Source organism: Mobula birostris, chromosome 26, assembly GCF_030028105.1.
Source record: "Mobula birostris isolate sMobBir1 chromosome 26, sMobBir1.hap1, whole genome shotgun sequence".
Lineage (NCBI taxonomy): Eukaryota > Metazoa > Chordata > Chondrichthyes > Myliobatiformes > Myliobatidae > Mobula > Mobula birostris.
Window position 1 is genome coordinate 47,741,082 of NC_092395.1, and position 24,068 is coordinate 47,765,149.

General features: G+C 43.6%; 1 protein-coding gene across 3 annotated transcripts in view; it reads left to right on the top strand.

Moving 5' to 3' along the window:
• palm1a (paralemmin 1a) overlaps positions 1-24,068 on the top strand; it is a 277,402-nt gene that overhangs the window by 195,738 nt on the left and 57,596 nt on the right. For all 3 annotated transcript variants that reach the window (XM_072244277.1, XM_072244278.1, XM_072244276.1), the window contains exon 4: positions 12,024-12,154. In XM_072244277.1, the coding sequence (XP_072100378.1) occupies positions 12,024-12,154 (131 nt within the window). The remainder of the gene's footprint in view (positions 1-12,023; positions 12,155-24,068) is intronic.

Sequence of the window (24,068 nt, forward strand, 5' to 3'; positions counted from 1 at the left end):
GTCACGAGGCACTATATCAATGCACGAGCCTAGGAAATGCACCACATCTTTTTTTTATGTTAAAACCTCTTTTTTAGACACCTTAATGCCATGAGTGTTGGATAAAAGAGTTGGAATTTCAATGGTGAGGTTTATAGAACAGTACTGTTGGGTTTCTGTCTGTAGTTGCCCCTGAAACTGATATCATTGGCTTTAGCACAACCTTCCATACTGACATGTTGGAATTTCTCACAGTTCTTAACAAAACACCCAGTAAGTGCAATCTTTGCAGGAAGCTCCAAAGATAACCATTCAAGTTACAGAACTCTTTCAGCCACTGGGGAGTAATGCTGGCAAGGGATATGGGAGGGTGACGCCAAGGAGCCAGAGGTAGCAGGTCACTGAGAACCATCAGCTAAGGTGAACCAGACAGGAGATTGCCAAGGAGATTCTGAGAGAGAGATGAGGAGACTTGTCCTGAGGCTTGGAAATTGCGAATAAATACTGCCCTGATCTCCATATCCTAGGAATATGTGTGAGGTGCATTCACAGTCATGGATGGTGGCAGATCCACTGAGAACAGAGAATGCAGCTTGCCTGGTCCCCTTTAAGCTGCTGATTTTAGAAAGTAAAAGGGAGCCATGGCTTCTCAAGTCAGTGATGTACCACACTCATCAGAGATGAAATTAGCCCTTTGGACTGTAGACTGTGAAAAACTTACGTCAGTGAGAAGTGCTGAAACAATCAGAAATAATTCCAGGAAAATTAGGAGAGTAATGTTCCATCAACACCCAGTCATCCAGACACACAAAAACACTCAGATACCCAGACATACAGACACACAAAAATGCTCAGATACCCAGACACACCCAGACATACAGACACACAAAAACACTCAGATACCCAGACATACAGACACACAAAAATGCTCAGATACCCAGACATACAGACACACAAAAACACTCAGATACCCAAACACACAAAAATGCTCAGATACCCAGACACACCCAAACATCCAGAGACACAAAAAGACTCAGGGACCCAGACACACCCGGTCATCCAGACACGCAAAAACGCTCAGATACCCAGACACACCCAGACATACAGACACAAAAAATGCTCAGATGCCCAGACATCCAAGCACACAAAAACGCTCAGATACCCAGACACACCCAGATATCCAGAGACGCAAAAACACTCAGAGACCCAGACACACAAAAATGCTCAGATACCCAGACACACCCAGACATCCAGACACACAAAAACATTCAGATACCCAGACATCCTGACACACAAAAACACTCAGAGACCCAGACACACAGAAATGCTCAGGTACCCAGACACACCCAAACTTCCAGACGCACAAAAACACTCAAATACCCAGACACGTCCAGACATCCAGAGACACAAAAACACTCAGAGACCCAGACACACCCGGTCATCCAGACAGACAAAAACACTCAGATACCCAGATATCCTGACACACAAAAACACTCAAATACCCAGACACACCCAGACATCCAGACACACAGAAATGCTCAGAGACCCAAACACACAAAAATGCTCAGATACCCAGACACACCCAAACATCCAGAGACACAAAAAGACTCAGGGACCCAGACACACCCGGTCATCCAGACATGCAAAGACGCTCAGATACCCAGACACACCCAGACATACAGACACAAAAAATGCTCAGATGCCCAGACATCCAAGCACACAAAAACGCTCAGATACCCGGACACACCCAGATATCCAGAGACACAAAAACACTCAGAGACCCAGACACACAAAAATGCTCACAGACCCAGGCACACCCAGACATCCAGACACACAAAAACGTTCAGATACCCAGACATCCTGACACACAAAAACACTCAAATACCCAGACACATCCAGACATCCAGAGACACAAAAACACTCAGAGACCCAGACACACCCGGTCATCCAGACACACAAAAACACTCAGATACCTAGATATCCTGACACACAAAAACACTCAAATACCCAGACACACCCAGACATCCAGACACACAGAAATGCTCAGAGACCCAAACACACAAAAATGCTCAGATACCCGGACACACAAAAATGCTCAGATACCCGGACACACAAAAATGCTCAGGTACCCGGACACACAAAAACACTCAAGTACCCAGACACACCCAGTCATCCAGGCACACAAAAACACTCAGATACCCAGATGCACCCAGTCATCCAGACACACACAAACACTCAAATACCCAGTCATCCTGACACAAAAAAACACTCAAATACCCAGACACACCTGATCATCCAGACACACAAAAACGCTCAGAGACCCAGACACACCCAGACATCCAGACACACAAAAACACTCAAATACCCAGACACACCCAGACATCCAGACAACCTGGACATGTAGACTCACAAACACCCAGATACACTCAGACATCCAGATCCCCGACAAACAGACACACCCAGACCACTAGACTCACAGGCACTCAGACATCCATGCACCCAGACACCCAGAGACATGGGCACAGAAATGCCCAGACATCCAATCACACAGACACATGGACACCCGGATACAATGATACCCAGACCAAGTCCACACAGTCACCCAGACAGACAGAGAGAAACACCAACACACCCAGACAGCCTGACACAGATACACAAATACGCAGACTCAAAAGCAGTGACACTCAGGCATATGGACACACAGACACATAGACATGGATACACAGACACATAGACACCCCAAACATACAGACAGCCAGATATATGGATGCATAGACACCAGACACACTGATACACAGGCACCCACAGACACAGTGTGCTCAGACACACAGACACATAGATAAACAAGACACCCAGATGGATGCCTGGATACCTAGACACCCTGATACACAGTCACACAGGAACATGGATATATAGACACACACACACAGAATTGTGCACATAGTTGCCGTGATCTGGGGCAATCCAGCACTGAACAGCACACTATCATTTCTTATGGCGTGCACAAATGTTATTCTAGCAAGGATGTTGTTTCTTTTCATCGCAACAGGGTGCATTTGAGGCGATTTTAAATCAAAACAGGCAAGTGATATCTGTAGCCAAAAGCAATTGAAGGGAATCTTGGAGTGGAGACAGAGTACAGAGAAGCTGAGACTTCAGGCTGTGAACTTTCCCTGGTGACTGCCAGCAAGGAACTATGTGCTCATTGGCAGGTGTTTCTCTTCAGCTGGGCTGAGGAGTACTCCCATGGGGCCTGTCAGGAAGCCTGCGCTCCCTCAGTCACTGCCTCCCAGTGCTCGCGGCCAGAATGCGTCCTGCAGATCTGTGAATGGACAACACCCCTTCACTGCCAAATTAGAAACATTACGTGCATGTGCAGTGGATTCCAGATAAATGAACCATCAGTTAATCAGAGCAACATGTTTGAGTTAATCAGGGCAGCTGTTTAATTGGGACAACTCTTAAAGAACAAAAACTAATTGAGGAAATAGCTGTGGTTCCCTTCATTAACTGGGGACACTCTGCTGCTGAATTGGGACAGGAGGCTGTTGCCAAACAGTTCTTAAACTGGTGTCAGTTGCATGCGCTTACATGGCCGTAAGACACAACACTGTGCTTCGAGCAAACATATTTTAAATAGCATCAGTTGTGTGTGTTTATTTTCAAAAAGTAGTGATTTTTGTCACTGATACTTGGTGAGAAATAAGCGGTAAGACAATTCGGAACTGCTTTTCCCACTGCAGTTTCAAGCCTTCAGTGCCAGAAACAACTGGGAGTGAAAATGAATGATTTCACTACTTCAACAAGTTAGAAACTACAAAGACTTTGAAGGTATTTACAATCATCTTGAATGTTACAATGAAAGCGCAGATTTGGAGAATGTTCTCATTGACAGCATTGTATGAAGGCAAACACGAGGAAATCTGCAGATGCTGGAATTTCAAGCAACACACATCAAAGTCGCTGGTGAATGCAGCAGGCCAGGCAGCATCTATAGGAAGAGGTACAGTTGACGTTTCGGGCCGAGACCCTGCTGCGTTCACCAGCAGCTTTTATTGTATGAAGGCAGTCCATTACCTACACTAGGTGTCTGCGCTGATTTTGTTTATTTACAGTCAAAAGAACATGACGCAGATGAATTCCTCTGTTAATAAGTATTAGGAACTAATACACAGTTTTACGGTACTGGTAATGTTCTGATTTGTTTTGTACATCATTTAAATACAATTTGTTACATAGTTTGTCTTCTTTGTACATTTTTAACTCTTTCCATGAAACTTCGGCTAAGTGGGACAGCCACTTAATTGAGCCATAATGTACTGGAACCCATTATGTTGGTCAAGAGAATCCAATGCCTCTGGGTTAGAAGCTAGTATTAATAGTTCCATTCAAGGTTGGGTTGTTAATATGTTTATATTAGAGGTTACGCTAATGGCTGTGTTCAAAATGAGAATTAGAGGTATCAGCAGGAGGAAATAGGCATCCAGTTGTGGAACTATAAACATGATTAGGAATCATTGAACCAAATAACTCTTAACTAAATTATAGATTTTCCTATTTAAAATGTGTTATTTGTGCAGAGTGCTGTACCATCAAGGATGCCAACATTTAGAAGCGATGTTAGGCAAAGGACCTGTCTGCTTGAGTGAGTGTTAAAGATCCCATAGTTTAATTTGAAGAGAAGGAATTATGCTGGCTAACACACGCAAAATGTTGGAGGAACTCAGTAAGACACTCCGGGCCTGATGAAAGATCATGGCCTGAAACATCATCCGTTTATTCTCATCAATAGATATTGCCTGACTTGCTGAGTTCCTCCAGCATTTTGTGTGCCTTGCTGAAGATTTCCACCATCTGCAGAATCTCCTGTGATATTACCAGCCAATATATATTCCTTAAACAGGAATAAATGCGTTGATCAATGAGGCCATTGCTACTTTTGTTAGGTGCTATATGTAATATTCATTTAGTAGCACACCTCCCAGTCCCTGGAAGAGTGTTGCCTGTGGTGTGAGATGTACTTTTTGGAGACAATGGTGAAAATCATATGTTCTGTGTTATATACTCAGACCAGCAAGAACTTGCAACCTATCAGTGAGGAACATTGCTCTAAGTTCCCGCCCTGGCAGCCAGTTCACTGCGAGTCCTGAAGTTATTTATTATATAATCTAAGGCAAATCATTATCCTCATTCAGAAACACAAGTTGTTGTGCTGACTCCAGCCCTCAGACCTTGCATCTTCTCTACTAACCTGCAAACTTCAGTACTGTGTTGGTCTTCGGAAGCCACAAATTTCTGACCCTCATGTAAACCAAATGAAAATGGCTCATGGAGGAACTCCACAGATCTCAAGAGGTTCACATTGGGGCGGGAGAGTGATGCAGAGGTAGAGGAGCTGCCTCTCAACTTCAGAAACCTAGTTTCAATCTTGACCACAGGAGTTTGCACATTCTTCCTGTGACTGCATGGGTTTTCCCCACATCACGATGATATGCAGGTTGGTAGATGAATTAGGATCTGCAAGTTGCCCCTGGTGTGTATATGAGTGGGTGGTGGTAATGTGTAGAGAGTAAAAATGGGTCAGCATGGACTCAGTGGGCCAAAGGGCCTGTTTCCATGCTGTATGACTCTGTGACTCTATCATCACCCAGGTCACCTGCTCTGACATTATTCGATCTTGTTGTTCAAAGGTTTCCATAACTACACACAAGACGGGCAAGAAGCTTCCTTTCAGAACTGGAGATGTAGAACAGTACAACACAGGAACAGGTCCTTCAGCCCACTGTGTCTGTGCTGACCATGACGACAATCTAGCCTGCATGTTATCTGTATCTCTCTGTCCCCTGTCTGTCTAAAGGCCTCAGAAGTTTCTGACCACAACCCCTTTCTGCTTCTCCTCCACGTGTAATATTCTGGAGTAAACTCCTGGCCCCTTTTTATCACCAGTATTATATTTCTGAAGGAATAGCCTGTTTTTCCACTCCTCTTACTGTGTCAGGGATTCAGTTTGAAGGCAAATCAAAAAGCTTTTGAGGTCATTCCCATATACCAGCTTGCAGGCTGAGGCTGTTTCTGTATCCCTGAAACTACTCCAGGTCTGAGATAGGAGAAGCTGAGCTTGCACAGTACCACCTATGTACAGCCAGAATCACCCCCCTCCCACCCCCATTCTGACTACAAAAGGCCAACAACCTTCTTTGTAGTATGAAAGGTCAAGAAGGCTTAGACTTTGCAAGTCAAAGGACTGCAGATGCTGAAAACTTGAAATAAAAACGGAAACTGCTGGAAACACTCAACAGGTCAGGCAGTATCTGTGGAGAGAGAAACCAGTGAAGGCATGGAACATAGACTGTTCCACATAGGTAACGAAAAGGCAGGCATAGCCGGGGATGATGTGGCTCATGGCTATACCTTGAGTTTGGCGAAAGACGGAGAAGGGTGGTGGTGGAGGGGAACTAGTTACGACTTTTGTCGAGAAAAAGCAGAGTGCTTTAAGGCCTTCTTGATGGTTGACAGAAGTGTAAGGGAACTAGATTCTTGATGGTTGACAGAAGTGTAAGGGAACTAGATTCTTGATGGTTGACAGAAGTGTATAGGGACTAGATTCTTGATGGGGGATAGAACATACATGGGCCCCAGTTATGCCTATTTTTTGTTTGCTTTGTATAACACTTTATGTTCCAAACCTTTTCTGGTAATGCTCCTCAACTCTTTTTGTGCTACGCTGACGATTGGTGCTGCTTCATGCACCCGTACTGAGCTCATCAATTTCATCAGCTTTGCCTCCAACTTTCACCCTGCCCTTAAATTCACTTGGTCCACTGCTGACAACTTTCTCCCCTTTCTCAATCTCTTTGGCTCCAAGGTGTTGTAACACTTCCAACATGTCGGTCCACGGCTATCTCTGTTGCCACAATGAAGCCACTCTCAGGTTGGAGGAGCAACACCTCATATTCCATCTGGGTAGCCTCCAACCAAAGAAAGGAAATTTACAAAATTATGCAGGGTATAGATAGGGTATACGCAAGCAGGCTTTTTACACTGAGGATGTGTGGGACCACAACAGAGGTCATGGGTTAAGGGTGAAAAGTGAAAAGTTTAAGGGGAACATGTGGGGAAACTTCTTCACTCATAGGGTCGTGAGAGTGTCGAACAAACTGCCGGCTTAATGGTGTATGCAAGCTTGGTTTCAATGTTTAAGAGAAGTTTAGATAGGTACATGGATGGTAGGGGTATGGACGGTGATGGTCCCAGTGCAGGTCAATGGGAGTAGGCAGTTTAAATGGTTCAGCAAGGATTAGATGGGCCAAAGGGCCTGTTTCCAGGCTGTACTTTTCTATGACTCTATGACTCTATCTCTGGAGACAAATCGTCTACCGATATCTTTTATAAACCTACCAACTCCCAACGTTATCCTGACTATAGCTCCTTCCATCTTGTCTCCTGTAAAAATGCCATTCCCTTTTCTCAGTTCCTTTGTCTCCAACACATCTGTGCCCATGATGAGGTTTTCTTTTCCCGGACATCAGAGATTACCTCCTTCTTCAAAGAACAGGGTTTCCATTTCACTACCATTGATACTGCCCTCGCCCATGTCTTCTCCATTTCCCAACATTGCCCTCACCTTAGTTTCCTACTGACTTAACAGAGATACAGTTCCTCTTGTCCTCACCTACCACCTCATTAGCCTTTGTATTCAGCACACCATTCTCCACAACTTCTGCCATCTTCAACGGGACCCTACCACCAAACACATCTTTACCACCCCCCCCCCACTCTCCACTTACCACAGGGACCATTCCCTCCATCATTCCCTTGTCCTTTCATCCCTCCCCATTAAACTCCCTCCTGACACTTAACCCTGCAAACTGAAGAGGTGCTACACCTGCCCATTCACCTCCTCCATCTCCATTCAGGATCCCAAGTTGTCCTTGCAGGTGAGGCAACACCTCATCTGTGTACTTTTTTGGGTCATCTACTGTATCCAATTTTCCCAGTGCAGCCTCCTCTACACAGATGAGACCCAACGTAAAGTGGGGCCTGTTGTGCACCTTCGCTCTATCCATAAAAAGCAGGATTTTCTGGTGGCCAACCATTTTAATTCCAATCCCCATTCCCACTCCAACGTGCTGGTCCATTGCGTCCTCCACCACCCTGATCAGGCCATTCTCAGGTTGGAGGATCAACACCTCATCCTGAACATCAATTTCTCCAACCTCCAGTAACTTTTCCCCCTCCCCTTCCCTCTTCTTCAATTCCCCACTCTGACCCCCTCATACCTCTTCTCTTCCCCTCATCTGCCCATCTCCTCTCTCTGGTGTTCCTCCTCCTTTCCTTTCTCCCATGGTCCACTCTCCTTTCCCATTACATTCTTCTTCTCCAGTCCTTTACCTTTTCCACCTATCACCTCCCAACTTTTTACTCCATCTCCCCTCCCACACTCACTTGGCTTTTCCCATTACCTCTAGCTTGTATTCCATCTCTGATGCACCTTCAATTACTTCAAAAGACTGGAAGTAGGGTAAATACTGAAAGGCTTTCATTCGCAGTAAAACGTGACCTGCCCCTGGACTGAGGGGGAGGAGCAGGGCAAAATCGCCTTTATTCAGGGGTCTGTGGGAGGAGCCACGGGGGCAGTCAGCAGAGGGACGTGTCCAGACAGGTAACCCAGTTACAACATGTTTTACCACAATCTCCACCACCTTATTCTGGCTTCTTCCCCTTTCCTTTCCAGTCCTGATGAAGGGTCTCAGCCTGAAACATTGACTGTTTATTCGGTTCTGTAGATGTTGCCTGACCGCTGAGTTCCTCCAGCATTTTTTGTGTGTTACTCTGGGTTTCTAACATCTTCAGTGTCTCTTGTTCCTGTTGTTAGATTTGTCTTTTCATCTCTCCCCTAGTCAACACTTTAGGGTCCCAAGCATTCTTTCCAGGTGAAGGTTATGATTCACCCCTACTTGTTCAAGTCTAGCGTAATGCATTTGGTGTTCACAATGTGGTCTCTTCCACATTAATGAAATCAAACACAGGTTGGGTGATCACTGTGTGAACAACTTGTGTTCACTCCTCAGGAGTGACCTTGATTGCTGTTTCAATTCCCCAACCATCTCCTACTTTGGCCTGTCCATCTGTATCCCATACTGTTGCAATGAAGCCCAGTCAAAGCTTGGAGAACTCTTCATCTTTCTTCTGGGCACCTTCCAGCCTTCCCATTCAATACCGAATCCTCCAGCTTCAGGTGACTTGCTGTCCCTCTGTTTGTATCAGAACTGCGTGAGGTCAGAGAAACAATGAAGGGCTGATGCTGTAAACTTGAAATTGACAGCATTCACGGAGAAAGATACAGAGTGTGAGCTCGGATTAAGAGGTTATTCAAATTAAATGCCAGTCCTGTGCTGATGTACCCTACTCGTTCACTGCAACTTCCAAATGTGCTGACCTATTGCAGGGGATCCGTCATGGTTCTGACACACACTGGAAAGGCTGGAACTGAGAGTTAGCTGGTGTGCATCCAGGCTGAACCTGCACCAAAAGCTGTTGCTCCTTGAGTTAATGGTCACTCCGTTTCAGCAGATTAGCTGCCATTAACAAGCACTTAACGCTCCCTCCTAGTTTAAAAAAAAATTAGTCGTCTCCAACCTCACCTTTTGTCTCCTGTCCCTTCTCTCCCAAGTGCCCTAGTTTTGATAAAGCCACACCAAGGTGATACTCTGACCTGCTAAGCTGCATTTTCTGCTTTTATATTCAACGAGCCTCCTGGTACTCGTGGCCGCGGTGTCTCTTTGCTCTGCTTACTCCTTGAAAACTCAGCAATTTCAATATAGATTTGTTCTATAACTCCATATGAAGTCCATAACAAACGTGATGGAAGAGTAGAGAATAGTGCTTTGATTTTATAAAACAGAAAGCACATTGACATGAAACTCCTAACTGCATCAGACCCAGATGTTGCCACAGAGAATCACAGTGTACATTAAATTCAATAATATTGTATCCAGTTCTGTAGGCTCACTCGGCATGTGACTGACAATATTGGATTATGATGTCTTGCCTGCCTGCTTGTTATTTACAATGTGTTTGTCACTGGATTTCAAGGAAATCCCTAACTAATTTCCTGATGCAATTCGTACTGAAACATCGGGAGGCAATGATTGTTCTCAAATCAGTGCAGAAACACAGCAGTTCTGATTGGTTCATGCAGCTATTATGATAACCCAATCGCTGAAATAAGTTCATTAATTTGAAGCTGAACTGTGCGTAGTGTGATTTACATCTCTTCACGTATCTAGGTCTCTCCTGTTGATGTAAAAAGCACCCTTACCTGAATACACAACTACCAGGAATAAGTGCCGACCCTCTGTTGCTGACTGATGGGTCACAGGCAATAAAGCTGACAGGCCTGTAAATAGATCTAAATCTGTGTTAGTGCTCTGTTCAGCGGAAAGAACCACAATTTCACTAAATACACTATTGGCAGAAGCCTTAGCATTTCCGGGCAGAGGAGCTGTTCCATGGATTTATATTTAGGGCCAAACTTCAGACAAATTCTTAGTTGAGGAGCAGTGGAAGCAAATGGAGTGGGCATTGAGTAATAATCCTCTGGGCTTCTGAGGACTCTGAAAAGAATTCCACATCGTCCAGACTTCATGCACAAGTATTGGCAAAATTTCTTACCCACGTTATGGTAGATTTAAGAAATCTTTTAAAAGCTGCCACAGATAGACTTGATAACTTGAATGAATTCAGTCTGGTACAGTTTTGGTAAGGGGCTCTGTGACTTCAGTACTGACCTTGCAGAGTGTTGCCATCAGTTCCTGCCAGTATAGCAGGAACCACGCTTTTGACGAGGAATGCAGGCTTATCCATCTCACTAGAGCTCTTAATGCTTATTTAGTGCCTGACAAAAGGGCAGGGTGCCAGCAGATGGCTGGGCTGAAGTTTTTAAACTCGGCTTAATATACAGCAGATGTTATTATTTTAGCAAACCACCACCACATCACTGAGGCTTGAGTTAATTTACAAATTGTGGTGAGGTTTCGACCAACTGATTGACACAGTTTTAAGTGACTCCACAGGAAGATTTTATTCTCAAGCTCTGTATGGGATATGATTGTACCTGGTTTTGTTTCAGCAGATGATCAGGGATGAATGAGAGCTGAAGCAAATGCAGAGGGTTTCATTCAGCTCTCAGACATTGTGGCTGGTGTTCTTCAGCTGATGGTGGTCTCAGCTCATCAAAACGGTGGGCAAGGAACTTCAGTCAGGGTGAGAGCTGTTCAAGAGTTAGAGCCAGGAACTTCTGGATAGATGAGCTGATAAAACCAATATAAGTGGTACCCATGGACATCAACTCATTTAAATGACCAATGCTCTAACCAACAGAGGAAGACTCCAAGATTAAAACCTTTATGAGCATCTACGTTGAGCTAGGTGATCTCTTGTTCTGCTCCCTTGGAACTCCAAGTCTAAGTGTGAAGTCAGAATGAAGGCTTTGGACAACCAGGCCATTTAAGAAGGTGCATCCCACTACCCTGTTCTTATTTTGTATTTTTACTCAAACTATAAATTAGGTTAACCAACAAAATAGGCAGAAACTTGGAAAAAGAAGAGGAGGAGTAACTCGGAGGTGGATGAATGAGGTGTTATGCCACCAACAACGGGATTGAGCCCAGTCCAAGATTAGCCACTCCCTGATAATCGAGGAATGGGAGCTTTGTAGAATTTATTGTTGACACCAGGTGCAATCACATAACAGTAGTATTTGTGGATAGTATACAAGAATGTAAGTGCAGGATACAAAAAAGAAAATCAGATTTTCAGTCATGATCTATCTGTTAATATTGATTGGATAAAAGCTGTGGAATTGTATCTCAGGGCAAGGTGAAAGAAAAGTTGGCAAACTCCTCACCCATTGAAAATAGAAAGGTAAATTGGACAAGCTCGCTACCATTATGACTGCAGGTCCACCCATGTATTCAATGAGAGAGCCTGGAACTCATGGAATACTGTAGCTCCAGCTGATTCCAATTTCTTATCTTCAACAGTCTAAGGCTCTGCGGGAACGATGGCTCCTGGAAGGAACTCCTTCTTCTACATCAGAGGAGGACCAGGGAATGAATAAACAGTTCCAAGAGGACAACATCAAAACAAAACAGTTGGAGGAGACCATCCAGAGGTAACTGGCATGATATCTATGGTCATTATGTTTCTAATATGAAGCAGGCAGGCACCTGCCAAGTTGTCACCTATCAATTTATTACTGCCTGCTGGAACTGGTTATCTGTGCATGTAACAAGAGGTAGCATCATTTACCGGATGTACCCCACTGCTGGATGTAATCAAGGGATTTTATATTAGCATAAATGGCGTGGCACCGAGGTAAACGGTAGAATAAAGGGGCCTGGGAAAACCAATCCGTAGTTTGTTGAGAGTGGCGTCACAGGAAGGTAGGGTCATAAGGAGAGTTTTTGGCACATTGGCCTTCATATATCAAGACATCCTAAGTCAGAGTACAGGAGTTGGAACGTTATGTTGAAGCTGTGCAAGATGTTGGTGAGGCAGAACTTGGAGTATTGTGTGCAGTTCTGCTCACCTACCTACAAGAAAGATATCAATAAACTTGAAAGAGCCCAGAGAAAATTTACAAAAAAGTTGTCGGGTCTTGAGAACCTGAGCTATAAGGAAAGGTTGAATAAATTATAATTTTATTCCCCGAAGAGTCTGAGAATAAGGGGAGATCTTATAGAAGTATGTGAAGTTATGAGGGGTAAAGATAAGGTGAAAGCATTCAGATTTTTCCCCTCAGGCTGATGAGACTGGAACTAGAGGTCATATGTTTAAAGTGAAAGGTGAAATATTTAAGGGGAATATGCAGGGAAACTTCTTCACTCAAAGGCTGGTGCAACTGTGGAACAAGATTCAGATGGAAGTGGTAGATGTAGGTTCAATTGTATCACTTAAAAGAAGTTTGGATAAGTACCTGGATTGGAGGGATCGAGTCCAGATTTCACAACATGTGCATTTTGTTAAGATAATAAGGTGCTCAGATTTGATATGATGAGACAGAAAAACACCAACACCAATTATCTACTTAGAACTACAAAATTCTGTTCATGAGCACAATTCAAAGTTCAAAGTAAATTTTATTATCGAAGTACATATATGACACTATGTACAGCCCTAAGATTCATTTTCTTGTAGGCATACTCAACAAATCTATAGAATAATAACTCTTAACAGAATCAATGAAGGACTGCCCAACTAGAGGTTTCAACCAGAACGCAGAAGACAACAAATAGTGCAAATACAAACAGGAGAAACAATAATAATAAATAAATAAGCAATAAATATTGAGAACATGAGATGAAGAGTCCTTGAAAGTGTGTCCATTGGTTGTGGGAACATTTCAACGATGGGTAAGTGAAGTTGGGTGAAACCCTTTGGTTCAAGAGCCTGATAGCTGAGGGGTTGCAACTGTTCCTGAGCCTGGTGGTGCGAATCCTGGGGCTCTTGTATCTTCTTCCTGATGTCAGCAGTGAGAAAAGAGCATGTCCTGGGTGGTGGGGGTCCCTGATGATGGATGTTGCTTTCCTGTGACAGCATTTCATGTAAATGTGCTCAATGGTTCAGGGGGCTTTACTCGTGATGGACTGGGCCATATCACTACTTTCTGTAGAACTCTCCATTCAAGGGTATTGATGTTTCCATACCAGGCCGTGATGCAGCCAGTCAACATACTTTCCACTGTACATCTAAAGAAATTTGTCGAAGTATTAGATGTCATGCCAAATCTCCTCAAACTACTAAAAAAGTAGAAGTGCTGCCGTACTTCCTTTGTAATTGCACTGACACGCTGGGCCCAGGACAGGTCTTCTGAAATAATAACACTGAGGAATTTAAAGTTGCTGACCCTCTCCATCCCTGATCCTCCAATGAGAACTGGCTCATGGACCTCTGGGTTTCCTTCTCCGGAAGTCTATAATCAGCTCCTTGGTCCTGCTGGCATTGAGTGAGAGGTTATTGTTATTACACCACTCAGCCAAGTTTTCAATCTCCCTCCTGTATGCTGATTCGTCACCACCTTTGATTCAGCCAACAACAATGGTGTCGTCAGCAAACTTAAATGTGGCATTAGAGCTCTGCTTAGCCACACAGTCATAAGTATGAAGTGAGTAGAGCAGGGAACTAAGCACACAGCCTTGTGGTTCACCTGTGCTGATGGAGATTGTGGAGGAGATTTTGCCAGTATGCACTGACTGGGCTCTGCAGGTGAAGAAATCCAGGATCCAATTGTACAAGGAGGCTCAGAGGCCAAGGTCTTGGTGCTTATTGATTAGTTTTGAGGGAATAATGGTATTGAATGCCGAGCTATGATCGATAAAGAGCATCTTGATGTTTGCATCTTTGCTGCCAGATGTTTCAGGGTTAAGTGAGGAGCCAATGAAATGGCATCTGCTGTGGTCCTGTTGCTCTGGCAGGCAAAATGGAGCCGATCTAAGTTGCTCAGGTAAGGGTTGATATGTTTCATCACTACTGGGCAATAGTCACTGAGGCAGATCGCCACGCTCTTCTTGGACAGCCATGGAACATGAGACCCGAGCCAACATTGAGTTGGGGTTCACTTTAAGAGGCTGATCTGACGTGATGACATAATTATATACAGGATTTTGTCACACTTTGCGTTCAGCTTTTTGGAGTTTAATAAATGAGTTGTCAGAGTTACGCCTCACATCATTTAATTTGTGAACATCTACAATGGTATACAAGCCCTGCCACAACTATTGCGGATCCTCCGTTGATTCCGGTTTGGTCCGGAATTGCTACTTCACCTGTGAGGTGGCTTTCCTGGACCTCTTGTAACTTTCTTGGTTACCAGACTGGAACGCCTCTGATCTGACTTCCAGCAGATTTTGAATTTCATCATTCATCCGAGTGCATCTGACTGGGGAAGAGGGGATGATTTTGTGGGGACACACTCATCTACAGCTGTTTTAATAAAGTCTATTACAACCATATTCATTCATTCAGATCCCTAGATGAACATAGCTAAGTCCACTGACTCGAAGCAATCCTATAGTTGCTCCTCTTCCTCCTGCAAGCACCTCTTTGTTGTCCTAATCTCTGGAGCCTTGCCCTTCAGCCTCTGCCTGTATGCAGGTCAGAGAATCACAGCCTTCGGCTTGTTAGGCAGAGTGAGGAGGTGATAGACAGGAGCTACCGGAGGTAGTCACCCTGGGGCCACAGGAGACAGGTAAGTGGGTGACCGTCAGGAGAAGGAAGGAAGGACGTCAGGTAGTGGAGAGAACCCCTGTGGCTGTCCCCCTTAACAGAGGCCGTGCCTCTGGCATTGAGTCCGGCCCTGTGGCTCAGAAGGGTAGGGAATGGAAGAGGCGGTCAGCGGTAATAGGGGACTCGATAGTTAGGGGGACAGATAGGCGAGTCTGTGGGTGCGAAAAAGAAACAAGGATGGTAGTTTGCCTCCCAGGTGCCGGGGTTCGTGATGTTTCTGAGCATGTCCACAATATCCTGAAATGGCGGGTGAGCAGCCAGAGGTCGTGGTACAGATTGGTACCAATAACATTGGAGAAAAAGGGTGGAGGTCCTGAAAGCAGAATACAGGGGGTTAGGAAGGAAGCTAAGAAGCAGGACCTCAAAGGTAGTAATCTCGGGATTGCTGCCTGTGCCACACGACAGTGAGTATAGGAATAGAGTGAGGTGAAAGATAAATGCGTGGCTGGAGGATTGGAGTGGGGACAGGGATTCAGATTTTTTGATCATTGGGACCTCTTCTGGGGCAGGTGTGACCTGTACAAAAAGGACGGGTTGCACTTGAATCCAAGAGGGACCAATATCCTGGTGGGCAGGTTTGCTAATGCTATTGGGGAGGGTTTAAACTAGATTTGCGGGGAGTGGGAACCAAAGTGAAGAGGCAGAGGATGGGGAGGTTGGAGCACAAGTAGAGACAGCTTGTAGGGAGTTTGTGAGGAAGGATAGGCAGATGTTAGAGCAAAGATGCACTCAGTCTGACAGTCTGTTTAAATGCAAGGAATATCATAAACAAGGTGGATGAACTTAGAGCGTGGATCAATACGTGGAGCTATGATGTTGTGGCCATTACAGAGACTTGGATATCTCAGGAGCAGGAATGGCTGCTGAGTGTGCCAGGCTTTAGATGTTTCAAAAAGGACGGAGAGGGAGGCAAAAGCAGTGGGGGTATGCAATTGCTAATTAAGGGTAGTGTTACTGCTGCAGAAAAGGGAGAAGTCATGGAGGATGGTCAACTGAGTCAGTGCAGGTGGAAGTCAGAAACGGGAAAGGGGCAATAATTCTACTGAGTTCTACTGAGTGTTTTTATCAACCCCCTTCCCAATAGTAAAAGGGATATTGAAGAGCAGATAGAGAGGCAGATGTGGAACGGTGCAATAATAATAAGTTTGTTGTGGTGGGAGATTTTAACTTTCCTAGTATTGATTGGCATCTCCTTAGCGCAAGAGGTTTAGATGGGGTGAAGTTTGTTAGGTGTGTTCAGGAAGGTTTCCTGACACAGTATGTAGATAACCCAACTAGAGGAGAGGCTATACTTGATCTGGTATTGAGAAATGTACCTGGTCAGGTGTTAGATCTCTCAGTGAAGAGCATTTTCGTGGTAGTGACCAAAACTCTATCTCCTTCACCATAGTGCTGGAGAGGAATAGGAGCAGACAATTTGGGAAAACATTTAATTGGGGCGGGGGAAATATGATGCTATTAGGCAGGAACTTGGGAGCCGATGTTCTCTGGGAAATGCAGAGCAGAAATGTGGCAAATGTTCAGGGAACATTTGCATGGAATTCCACATAGGTATGCTTCATTGAGGCGGGGAAAGGATGGTAGGATTAAAGAACCATGGTGTACAAAGGGTGTAGAAAATCTAGTTGAGAAGAAAAGCTTATGAAAGGTTTAAGACATTAGGTACTGTGATCTCTAGAAAATTACAAGGTTGATAGGAAGGAGCTTAAGAATGGAATTAGGAGAACCAGAAGGGGCCATGAGAAGGCCTTGGTGAGCAGGATTAAGGAAAACCCCAAGGCTTTCTACAAGTATGTGAAGAGCAAGAGGACAAACCGTGTGAGAATAGGACCAACCAGGTGTGATAGTGGAAATGTGTGCATGGAGTTGGAGGAGGTAGCGGAGGTAATTAATGAATACTTTGCTTCAGTGTTCACCAGGGAAAAAGATCTTGGCAATTGTAGGAATGATTTACAGTGGACTGAAACGCTTGAGCAGATAGATATTGAGAAAGAGGATGTGCTGGAGCTTTTGAAAAGCATTAAGTTAGATAAGTCACTGGGACCGGATGAGATATACCCCAGGCTACTGTGGGAAGAGAGGGAGGAGATTGCTGAGCCTCTTGCGATGATCTTTGCATCATCAATAGGGAAGGGAGAAATATCAGAGGATTGGAGGGTTGCAAATTTTGTTCCCTTATTCCTTTTCAATATTTTTATTTGTTTCTACATAGAAGAATACAGAGTACAAGAAAGTATATATAAAAGTTCAAAAAAGAGAAGAAAAACTACCAATTACATTATATCTATCCATAATAACAATCTCATTACCCCGTATTCATGTAGGTTAGTCAATAGTTATATTGAAATATACTAATTTATTACAAAAAAGAGTCTAACTCCTACCAAGACCGAAGCTGCTTATTAAGGAGAAAAAATGGCAAGATACCTTCTCGTATAATAAAAATTAATAATAGCCAACATCTAAATTTAAACAACGAATTGAGGGTTTTGAAAGTTTTGAAAGTGATTCAGAAAGGGTCCCCACAATGTTTGAAAGCCTTGACGAGATTCAGAAATTGAACAACAAATCTTCTCTAAATCTAAGCATGACATAATGTCGCATAATCATTCAGCATGAGTAGGAGGAGAAACATCTTTTCATTTAAACAAAAGGTTTCCTTGTTCAAGAAAGGGAGAAGAGATAACCCAGGAAATTATAGACCAATGAGTCTGACTTCAGCAGTGGACAAGTTGATGGAGAAGATCCTGAGAGGCAGGATTTATGATTAGGGATAGTCAGCATGGCTTTGTCAAGGGCAAGTCGTGCCTTATGAGCCTGATTGAATTCCTTGAGAATGTAACAACACACACTGATGAAGGCAGAACAGTGGATGTAGTGTATATGGATTTCAGTAAGGCATTTGATAAGGTTCCCCATGCAAGACTCCTTCAGAAAGTAAGGAAGCATGGAATTCAAGGAGACCTTGCTTTGTGGATCCAGAACTGGCTTGCCCACAGAAGGCAAAGGGTGATTGTAGATGGTTCGTATTCTGCATGGAGGTCAATGACCGGCGGTGTTCCACAGGGATCTGTTCAGGGACACGTCCTCTTTGTGGTTTTATAAATGACCTGGATGAGGAAGTAGAAGGGTGAGTTAGTAATTTTGCTGATGTCACAAAGGTTGGAGGCGTTGTGGATAGTCTGGAGAGTTGTCAGAGATTACAGTGGGACATCGATAAAATGCAGAACTGGGCTAAGAAGTGGCAGATGGACTTCAACCCAATGTGAAGTGGTTCATTTTGGTAGGTCCAATTTTAAGTCAGATATAATATTAATGGTAAGAGTCTTGGCAGTGTAGAGGTTCTGAGAGATCTTGGGATCCCTGTCCATAGGACACTCAAAGCTGCTGCGCGGGTTGACAGCGTTGTTAAGAAGGCGTATGTTGTGTTGGCATTCATCAACCATGGGACTGAGTTCAAGAGCCATGAGGTAATGTTACAGCTGTACAAGAACTTGGTCAAACTCCACTTGTAGTACTGTGTTCATTTCTGGTCACCTCACTACAGGAAGGATGTGGATTCTATAGAAAGAGTGCCGAGGGGATTTACAAGGATGTTGCATGGATTGGGGGGAGTACCTTATGAAAATAGGTTGAGTGAACTTGGCCGTTTCTCTTTGGAGCAATGGAGGATGAGAGGAGATCTGATAGAGGTCTATAAGATGATGAGGGGCATTGATTGTGTGGATAGCCAGAGGTTTTTTCTCGGGGTTGAAATGGCTAACACGAGAGGGCACAGTTTTTAAGGTGCTTGGAAATAGGTACCGAGGGGATGTCAGTGATAAGTTTTTCACACGGAGAGTGGTGGGTGCGTGGAATTCACTGCCAGCGGTGGTGGTGATAGCGGATACAATAGGGTCTTTTAACAGTCTCTTAGATAGGTACATGGAGCTTAGAAAAGTAGAGGGCTATGCGGTAGGGAAATTCTAGGCAGTTTCTAGAGCAGGTTACATGTTCGGGGCAACATTGTGGGCCAAAGGGCCTGTAACGTGCTGTAGATTTCTATGTTCTATGTTAAGTGATCAGATTCCTGAAATGCGATCTGGGCATGGAACAGTTGACATTCCTTATTTTACTGTAACAGTGGTTTAGTATGTTGGGACCTCTGGTGCTACAGGTTATATGCTGATGGTAATTAGGTAGGGTTTTCTTCAAGCAAGCTTAGTTGAAGTCTCTGACTATGATTTGAAATGCGTCAGAATGGACTGTTTCTTGTTTGGAGACAGCAGTGCAAGCATTAAAATACTTTTCTAGGTATGGGCACACCCCACTCACTGCAGCATACCTCCCGTTCTGCCAATCCACGGAACTGCTTGATGGTAAAGGTCAAAAAGCTGCCCCTCGAATGCTCTAATTTATTGATATTAAGCGCTGCGGTAAGTGAACCAATACATAGCACCATGTCAATCCACTGAATCAGAACCAATCATCACTTGTCACCACTCTTCACAAGTCCCACCCCTGTGTTGAACTAATCTTCATGTTGTTCATACAGTAGTAATCAAAGCTCCTGCAGCCAGTTCTGTTACGTCCAAGGCCACAGTGGTGCTGAGACATTCAACAAGCATACAGATTAACCCTTTAAACCCCTCTTCAGATATATAAAGAGGAAATGAGAGGAAAGAGTGGATATTGGACCACTGGAAAATGAGAATGGAGAGACAGGGCAATAAAGAAATGGTGGATGATCTTAATAAGTATTTTGCATCAGTCTTCACTGTGGAAGACACAAGCAGTATGCCAGAAATTTGAGAGCGTCAGGAGACAGAGATGAGAGTAGTTGTTATTTACAATGAAAGGGCTCTTGGGAAACTGAAAGATTTGAAGGTAGATGAGTCACCTGGACAGATGGACTAAACCCCAGAGTTTAGAAAGAGGTAGCTGAAAAGACTGTGGAGGCAGTAGTAATGATCTTTTAAGAATCACTAGATTCTGATATGGTTCCAGAGGACTGCAAAATTGTAACTGTCACTCCACTCTTTAAGAAGGGTAGGAGGCAGAAGAAAGAAAATTATAGGCTGATTTCGGTGGTTGGGAATAGGTTGGAGATGGTTTCAGTTACTTGGAGGCACATGATAAAATAGGCCAAAGCCAGCATGGTTTCCTTTAGGGAAAATCCTGCCTGACAAATCTGTTGGTGTTGGAATTCTTTGAGGAAATTACAGGCAGATAGACAAAGGAGAGTCAGTGGATGTTGCTTACTTGGATTTTCAGAAAGCTTTTGACAAGCTATCATATATGAAGCTGCTTAACAAGAGAAGACCCCAAGATGCTAGCACGAATAGAGGATTGGTTGATTGGCAGGAAGCAAAGAGTCAGGATGAAAGAGGCCTTTCTGGTTGACTACCAGTGACTAGTGGTGTTCTGCAGGGACCACATCCTTTTATATTTTATGTCAATGATTTGGATGGCAGAATTGATGGCTTTGTGGCAAATTTTGCAGATGATGTGAAGATAGGTGGAAGGGCAGGTAGTTTTGAGGAAGCAGGGGAGTCTTCAGTGGGACTTAGATTAGGAGAATGGGCAAAGAAGTGGCAGATGGAATATAGTGTAGAGAAGTGCATGGTCATGCACTTTGGTAAAAGGAATAAAGGTGTAAACTATTTTCCAAACAGGAAGAAAATTCAGAAATCATAGGTGCAAAGGGACTTGGGAGTCCTTGTGCAGGATTCTCTGCAGGTTAACTTACGGGTTGAGAAGGCAAATGCAATGTTTGTACATATCAAGAGGACTAGATTATAAGAGCAAGGGCATAATACTGAGGCTTTATAAGGCATAGTTAGACCGCACTTGGAATATCATGAGCAGTTTTGGGCCCCTTATCTAAGAAATTATGTGCTGGCATTGGAGAGGGTTCAGAGGAGGTTCATGAGAATGATTCTGGGAATGACAGTTTTAACGTATGAGGAGCATTTGATGGCTCTGGGTCTGTACTTGCTGCAGTTTAGAAGAACGAAGGGGGGGATCTCATTGAAACCTATCGAATATTGAAAGGTCTAGATGGAATGGATATGGAGAGGATGCTTCCTAAAGTGGGTGAGGCTAGGACCAGATGGCACAGACTCAGAATAAAGTAATGTCCATTCAGAACAGAGATGACGAGGAACTTCTTTAGCCAGGGGCTGGTGAATCTGTGGAGTTTGTTACCACAGACAGTTGTAGAAGCCAGGGCATTGAGTATATTTAAAGCAGTGGTTGAAAGATTCTTGATTAGTCAGGGCTTTAAAGGTTATGGAGAGCAGGTAGGAGAAAATTGAGTTGAGAGGGATAATAAATTGTTCATGCTGGAGAGATGTAGCAGACACGATGGGCCAAATGGTCTAATCCTGGTCCTATATCATGATCTTATGGTCTCTACAATACAATATGTCAGTGATAATAAACCTGATTTAAATTCTGAGATACAGCTACAGTGGACCAGCAGAAGATCAGGTTGGCATGGAGTAGACGGGCTGGAGGGTCTGTTTCTGTACTGAAATACTCTGTGACTCTGACTCTGAAGCAGAGGGAAAATAAAAATAAGAGTAAAATAGATCAAACATGGGGGTGTTCACTGATGAGAGTTCAGTGTGCAATCCATTAACAACTACTCAGCCTACGGATGGTATTCGTGAAGTGAAGACAGTCCCTGTTCTTCGGATTCCGGTAAGGCCAGGCTTTCGATTGGAAAACAGAGAAATGGGGAAACACATGATCTGAGATTTTAAAATGCCTCCAGTCCTAGGTTTATAGGTGTGGACAGAACAGAAGTTTTTAATGCCTTCGAATAGGGTTCTTGGCTGAGAAGGTCCCCTCAAAAATACCTGCAGCCTTTTAATAGTCATTCTCCTGGGCAGCTGAGCAGGGTCTTTTAGCATCCCCATCAGGCCTGAGTTTTAATCTCATTTATCCCTCTTGCAGGAGAACATTGGCTAAGAGGACAATATAGCCCATGGTCAATGGGTGATGCAGCAGTCTTGTAACATACACCACTTGGTCTTGAGTACCATTTCTGTTTACTTCAGGCAACAGACAAAGGGTTCCTACAATCTAAAGATGGCTTGGGTTAAGAAATAAGTGTTTAAATTCGAGTTAAGGACTCTGTCCAACAGGGAAGTGATTAAGGGATGCATGTGCCCAGCAGAGGCAGTTAATAGGGCTGATTGCTTTTGAAAATACAATTTAAGCTCCTAAGGATAATTGGAGACTGGGGTAGGGATATGTGCATTGTGTAGGGTAGGATGAGATAGTTCCCTGTAGCTTCAAGCAAATACATGAGATCCCACTGCATTAATTTGAGGAAGAGAACAAGTGTTCTCGGTGTCCTCGATGATTTCTATCCCAGAACTAACAGAACCAGAAAAGATTAACTGCTAATTTAACTCATTGCTCTTTAACGGGCCTCAATCGGCATTGATTAATTGCAGTATTATCCCCATTCCAAGAGCAATTACAAAGCACAAACTCTTCCTCGATTGTAAAGTGCTTGCTGGATCTTTTGGAAGGTGTGACAGAAATACGTATCAATTCCCTCCATCCTTCCTTCCACACATTAGACCATAAGACATAAGAGCAGAATTAGGCTATTCGACCTATCGACTGCTCCGTAATTCCATCTCAGTTCCGAGGCTTTGCCTTCTGGTCTTAGACTTTCCCGCTACAGGAAGCATCCTCTCCACTGTACCTAGACCAGCCTCTCTCACCCTTTCTTTCCTGGAGGAACCCTTGAAATAATTTTCAGGTCTCAGGGGACCCCTGCATAAAAATTATTATATCTACAGCTCACGGTACATTGGTGTGATCAATAAATTGTAGATATAATAATCCAAAAATAATTGTCGATGCTCTTTTGAGTACAGAGTGAATTTTAGCCAACATTTCTTAGGGGGAAAAAAACAGGCAGTTAAGCTTAGCTTACCTTTCTTGAAATTAATCTTTCTTTCCCTTCCATAAATTTTAGAAACTCATAAGTTAAACATAATAAATTTCTGTTTTCAATAAGACTTCCTGATACCCTTCTTCAAGCCTAAGCAGCAATGGAAACATATCAAGATTTCCTTTTGCAACATGATTTTTCTAGCGATTTAGTTTCCATTTGAATCCAACAATCTTGTTACCTAAAGTCAAAACATTTTCTTCAGGGCCTTGCAGAGACTTGTTCAGCTGGTTCATATGATGAAAAATGGCTGCTAAGTTTCTGCAGCCATTCTTCATCTTCAAAGCACTCAGCAAAACCTGGCCTACTATTTTCTTGAAAGTACTCCTACAATTCACCTTTCAGCTCAAAGAGAAGTCTTCCTCTGCTAAGCCACCACATTTCCGTATGTAGCAGGAAATTGGTGTGCTCTTCGTCCCAGTTTTCATACAGTTTTTTTAAAATATTATCAAATAAACTGGTCTTTGTTTAATAAAGTTATCCATTTTTTGTAGCATCATCCAGAACTTTTTGTTCATTTCATCTCCAAGAGTTTTTGATATCAGCACCTCTCTGTGAAGAAAGCAACGTGTTGTGAAACGTCAGGACTTTCCTTTATTTTACAAGAGAAACAAAACCTCTAATGGAGCCAACCATTGATGGGGCACCATCAGCACAGGTATCGACACTGTTCCTCCAGACAGACCTTTTGTTTCCAGATTATGAAGAAAGAAGATTAAATGTATCTTGACCTTTGCTTGTTTTGAGCAGCTCTTTGCAACAGAGAAACTTTCGTTGAATTTCACCATCATTTACAAATCTTACAAATGCTGTAACATGACCTGTATTGGTGAAAGCTGTTGACTCA